The 5,890-nt window shown below is 50.8% G+C and overlaps 1 protein-coding gene across 1 annotated transcript in view; it reads right to left on the bottom strand.

Annotated features, from left to right (window-relative positions):
* Positions 1 to 5,633: 5,633 nt before the first annotated feature.
* LOC137619109 (uncharacterized) overlaps positions 5,634 to 5,890 on the bottom strand; it is a 1,905-nt gene continuing 1,648 nt past the window's right edge. Inside the window, exon 1 of the mRNA XM_068349298.1 lies at positions 5,634 to 5,890. This exon is cut by the window's right edge and continues 1,648 nt beyond it. Within this exon, the coding sequence (XP_068205399.1) occupies positions 5,634 to 5,890 (257 nt within the window).

A 5,890-nucleotide genomic window follows, 5' to 3' on the forward strand; every position in this document is an offset into this window, starting at 1 on the left:
CCAGGCAATGAAGCCAAGCCTTTTCAAAAAAATCCAAGCAGCAGCAGGAAGCCGGGCGATGAAGCCGAGCTTCTTTTGGGGACCAGGCAATGAAGCCAAGCCTTTTCAAAAGAATCCAAGCATAAGGAAGCCGGGCGATGAAGCCGAGCTTCTTTTGGGGCCAGGCAATGAAGCCAAGCCTTCTAAAAATCCATGCAGCAGGAAGCCGGGCGATGAAGCCGAGCTTCTTTGGGGCCAGGCAATGAAGCCAAGCCTTTTCAAAAAAATCCAAGCAGCAGGAAGCCGGGCGGTGAAGCCGAGCTTCTTTTGGGGCCAGGCAATGAAGCCAAGCCTTTTCAAAAAAATCCAAGCAGCAGCAGGAAGCCGGGCGATGAAGCCGAGCTTATTTTGGGGCCAGGCAATGAAGCCAAGACTTTTCAAAAAAATCCAACCAGCAGGAAGCCGGGCGATGAAGCCGAGCTTTTTTGGGGGCCAGGCAATGAAGCCAAGCCTTGAAAAAAAATCCAAGCATAAGGAAGCCGGGCGATGAAGCCGAGCTTCTTTTGGGGCCAGGCAATGAAGCCAAGCCTTCTAAAAATCCAAGCAGCAGGAAGCCGGGCGATGAAGCCGAGCTTCTTTGGGGCCAGGCAATGAAGCCAAGCCTTTTCAAAAAAATCCAAGCAGCAGGAAGCCGGGCGATGAAGCCGAGCTTCTTTTGGGGCCAGGCAATGAAGCCAAGCCTTTTCAAAAAAATCCAAGCAGCAGGAAGCCGGGCGATGAAGCCGAGCTTCTTTTGGGGCCAGGCAATGAAGCCAAACCTTTTCAAAAAAATCCAAGCAGCAGGAAGCCGGGCGATGAAGCCGAGCTTCTTTTGGGGCCAGGCAATGAAGCCAAGCCTTTTCAAAAAAATCCAAGCAGCAGGAAGCCGGGCGATGAAGCCGAGCTTCTTTTGGGGCCTGGCAATGAAGCCAAGCCTTCAAAAATTTCCAAGCAGCAGGAAGCCGGGCGATGAAGCCGAGCTTCTTTTGGGGCCAGGCAATGAAGCCAAGCCTTTTCAAAAAAATCCAAGCAGCAGGAAGCTGGGCGATGAAGCCGAGCTTCTTTTGGGGCCAGGCAATGAAGCCAAGCCTTTTCAAAAAAATCCAAGCAGCAGGAAGCCGGGCGATGAAGCCGAGCTTCTTTGGGGCCAGGCAATGAAGCCAAGCCTTTTCAAAAAAATCCAAGCAGCAGGAAACCGGGCGATGAAGCCGAGCTTCTTTGGGGCCAGGCAATGAAGCCAAGCCTTGAAAAAAAATCCAAGCAGCCGGAAGCCGGGCGATGAAGCCGAGCTTCTTTGGGGCCAGGCAATGAAGCCAAGCCTTGAAAAAAAATCCAAGCAGCCGGAAGCCGGGCGATGAAGCCGAGCTTCTTTGGGGCCAGGCAATGAAGCCAAGCCTTGAAAAAAAATCCAAGCAGCCGGAAGCCGGGCGATGGAGCCGAGCTTCTTTGGGGCCAGGCAATGAAGCCAAGCCTTGAAAAAAAATCCAAGCAGCAGCAGGAAGCCGGGCGATGAAGCCGAGCTTCTTTTGGGGCCAGGCAATGAAGCCAAGCCTTTTCAAAAAAATCCAAGCAGCAGCAGGAAGCCGGGCGATGAAGCCGAGCTTCTTTTGGGGACCAGGCAATGAAGCCAAGCCTTTTCAAAAGAATCCAAGCATAAGGAAGCCGGGCGATGAAGCCGAGCTTCTTTTGGGGCCAGGCAATGAAGCCAAGCCTTCTAAAAATCCATGCAGCAGGAAGCCGGGCGATGAAGCCGAGCTTCTTTGGGGCCAGGCAATGAAGCCAAGCCTTTTCAAAAAAATCCAAGCAGCAGGAAGCCGGGCGGTGAAGCCGAGCTTCTTTTGGGGCCAGGCAATGAAGCCAAGCCTTTTCAAAAAAATCCAAGCAGCAGCAGGAAGCCGGGCGATGAAGCCGAGCTTATTTTGGGGCCAGGCAATGAAGCCAAGACTTTTCAAAAAAATCCAACCAGCAGGAAGCCGGGCGATGAAGCCGAGCTTTTTTGGGGGCCAGGCAATGAAGCCAAGCCTTGAAAAAAAATCCAAGCATAAGGAAGCCGGGCGATGAAGCCGAGCTTCTTTTGGGGCCAGGCAATGAAGCCAAGCCTTCTAAAAATCCAAGCAGCAGGAAGCCGGGCGATGAAGCCGAGCTTCTTTGGGGCCAGGCAATGAAGCCAAGCCTTTTCAAAAAAATCCAAGCAGCAGGAAGCCGGGCGATGAAGCCGAGCTTCTTTTGGGGCCAGGCAATGAAGCCAAGCCTTTTCAAAAAAATCCAAGCAGCAGGAAGCCGGGCGATGAAGCCGAGCTTCTTTTGGGGCCAGGCAATGAAGCCAAACCTTTTCAAAAAAATCCAAGCAGCAGGAAGCCGGGCGATGAAGCCGAGCTTCTTTTGGGGCCAGGCAATGAAGCCAAGCCTTTTCAAAAAAATCCAAGCAGCAGGAAGCCGGGCGATGAAGCCGAGCTTCTTTTGGGGCCAGGCAATGAAGCCAAGCCTTCAAAAATTTCCAAGCAGCAGGAAGCCGGGCGATGAAGCCGAGCTTCTTTTGGGGCCAGGCAATGAAGCCAAGCCTTTTCAAAAAAATCCAAGCAGCAGGAAGCTGGGCGATGAAGCCGAGCTTCTTTTGGGGCCAGGCAATGAAGCCAAGCCTTTTCAAAAAAATCCAAGCAGCAGGAAGCCGGGCGATGAAGCCGAGCTTCTTTGGGGCCAGGCAATGAAGCCAAGCCTTTTCAAAAAAATCCAAGCAGCAGGAAACCGGGCGATGAAGCCGAGCTTCTTTGGGGCCAGGCAATGAAGCCAAGCCTTGAAAAAAAATCCAAGCAGCCGGAAGCCGGGCGATGAAGCCGAGCTTCTTTGGGGCCAGGCAATGAAGCCAAGCCTTGAAAAAAAATCCAAGCAGCCGGAAGCCGGGCGATGAAGCCGAGCTTCTTTGGGGCCAGGCAATGAAGCCAAGCCTTGAAAAAAAATCCAAGCAGCCGGAAGCCGGGCGATGGAGCCGAGCTTCTTTGGGGCCAGGCAATGAAGCCAAGCCTTGAAAAAAAATCCAAGCAGCCGGAAGCCGGGCGATGAAGCCGAGCTTCTTTGGGGGCCAGGCAATGAAGCCAAGCCTTGAAAAAAAATCCAAGCAGCCGGAAGCCGGGCGATGAAGCCGAGCTTCTTTGGGGCCAGGCAATGAAGCCAAGCCTTGAAAAAAAATCCAAGCAGCCGGAAGCCGGGCGATGAAGCCGAGCTTCTTTGGGGCCAGGCAATGAAGCCAAGCCTTGAAAAAAAATCCAAGCAGCCGGAAGCCGGGCGATGAAGCCGAGCTTCTTTGGGGCCAGGCAATGAAGCCAAGCCTTGAAAAAAAATCCAAGCAGCAGGAAGCCGGGCGATGAAGCCGAGCTTCTTTGGGGCCAGGCAATGAAGCCAAGCCTTGAAAAAAAATCCAAGCAGCAGGGCCGGGCAATGAAGCCAAGCCTTGAAAAAAAATCCAAGCATCAGGAAGCCGGGCGATGAAGCCGAGCTTCTTTTGGGGCCAGGCAATGAAGCCAAGCCTTGAAAAAAATCCAAGCAGCAGGAAGCCGGGCGATGAAGCCGAGCTTCTTTGGGGCCAGGCAATGAAGCCAAGCCTTGAAAAAAAAATCCAAGCAGCAGAAAGCCGGGCGATGAAGCCGAGCTTCTTTGGGGCCAGGCTATGAAGCCAAGCCTTGAAAAAAATCCAAGCAGCAGGAAGCCGGGCGATGAAGCCGAGCTTCTTTGGGGCCAGGCAATGAAGCCAAGCCTTGAAAAAAAATCCAAGCAGCAGGAAGCCGGGCGATGAAGCCGAGCTTCTTTGGGGCCAGGCAATGAAGCCAAGCCTTGAAAAAAAATCCAAGCAGCAGGAAGCCGGGCGATGAAGCCGAGCTTCTTTGGGGCCAGGCTATGAAGCCAAGCCTTGAAAAAAATCCAAGCAGCAGGAAGCCGGGCGATGAAGCCGAGCTTCTTTGGGGCCAGGCAATGAAGCCAAGCCTTGAAAAAAAATCCAAGCAGCAGGAAGCCGGGCGATGAAGCCGAGCTTCTTTGGGGCCAGGCTATGAAGCCAAGCCTTGAAAAAAATCCAAGCAGCAGGAAGCCGGGCGATGAAGCCGAGCTTCTTTGGGGCCAGGCAATGAAGCCAAGCCTTGAAAAAAAATCCAAGCAGCAGGAAGCCGGGCGATGAAGCCGAGCTTCTTTGGGGCCAGGCAATGAAGCCAAGCCTTGAAAAATAGGCCAAGCAGCAGGAAGCCGGGCGATGAAGCCGAGCTTCTTTGGGGCCAGGCAATGAAGCCAAACCTTGAAAAATAGTCCAAGCAGCAGGAAGCCGGGTGATGAAGCCGAGCTTCTTTGGGGCCAGGCAATGAAGCCAAGCCTTGAAAAATAGTCCAAGCAGCAGGAAGCCGGGCGATGAAGCCGAGCTTCTTTGGGGCCAGGCAATGAAGCCAAACCTTGAAAAATAGTCCAAGCAGCAGGAAGCCGGGCGATGAAGCCGAGCTTCTTTGGGGCCAGGCAATGAAGCCAAACCTTGAAAAATAGTCCAAGCAGCAGGAAGCCGGGCGATGAAGCCGAGCTTCTTTGGGGCCAGGCAATGAAGCCAAACCTCTGAAAATAGTCCAAGCAGCAGGAAGCCGGGCGATGAAGCCGAGCTTCTTTGGGGCCAGGTAATGAAGCCAAGCCTTGAAAAAAAATCCAAGCAGCAGGAAGCCGGACGATGAAGCCGAGCTTCTTCGGGCCAGGCAATGAAGCCAAGCCTTGAAAAAAAATCCAAGCAGCAGGAAGCCGGGCGATGAAGCCGAGCTTCTTCGGGCCAGGCAATGAAGCCAAGCCTTAAATTTAAAAAGTATGAAGCCAGACATTTAAGCCAAGCTTTATTAGACCAGGCAATTAAGCCAAGTCTTTAATCAAAGAATCTTGAAACCGGACAATTAAGCCAAGCATCCTCAGAACCAGAACTTACTCTGCTCCCAGTCCTCCATCAGCAGCCATCGGATGAGCACCTCACCAGAGACGCAGCTTCCTTCCCTAGCGGAACTATCCTGGGCCAACCTATAAGGACAAGACTGCATAATAGATGAAACCCAGCTTCATCTTTCTGCAGAGCCGGTCTTCTAGATTATTCCCCCAGAACCACCCGAAGGTTGGTATCCAAAAGAATAGATCTAGATATCCGACCATTTGTACACTTGACAAAGGTCCTGTACATCTCATCAAGGTACAGAGCATTCTGAAATCAGCCAGATTTCTTCCATCAGCAGCACCAGTCCACCAGATTATTCCAAGCATCGTCCAAGCTGGAGAGTTAGGCATTGCATTCCTCAAGCTGGGCCGTCCATCCAAGCGTCCTTGAAGTTCTGGTCTTGAAAAACTTGTCTGAGTCTCTTTTTCCTCACAAAATAAACCGAAATTGAACTTAACACAACTTAAGTTCCTTTTAAAAAATATCCTTTTCAAATCAAAAGTGGAAAAATATATATACATATACATTTTTTTTGGGTTTTTTGTTTTTTATTTTTTTTTTTGTATTTTTTTTTTGGTTTTTAATTTTTTTTTTGTTCTTTTTTTTATTTTTTTTTATTTTTTTTTTCTTTTTTTATTTTTTTTTCTATTTTTTTTCACTGAACTTTCACTCCTTACTCCTCTTGAAGGAAGAACTTTTCTTCATCCTTGAGAGGCAAAAGAGTCATTCCTTTATGGTCCTTATCCTGAAGATCCCTTACAAATTGGACCCCAGAGAAGACAATCTTCTTTGACGTGTTCCTTCTGCCATATTCGACTTCTACATCATCCATCTCATAATCTCCCCTCAGCATCTCCTCTTCCCACAGCTCCATTTTCTCCTCCCACAGCCGCTGCATCATCTCCTCTTCTTCTTCTTCTCCCTGTAGCT

This window comes from Palaemon carinicauda, chromosome 25 (genome assembly GCF_036898095.1).
Source record: "Palaemon carinicauda isolate YSFRI2023 chromosome 25, ASM3689809v2, whole genome shotgun sequence".
Classification (NCBI taxonomy): Eukaryota; Metazoa; Arthropoda; class Malacostraca; order Decapoda; family Palaemonidae; genus Palaemon; species Palaemon carinicauda.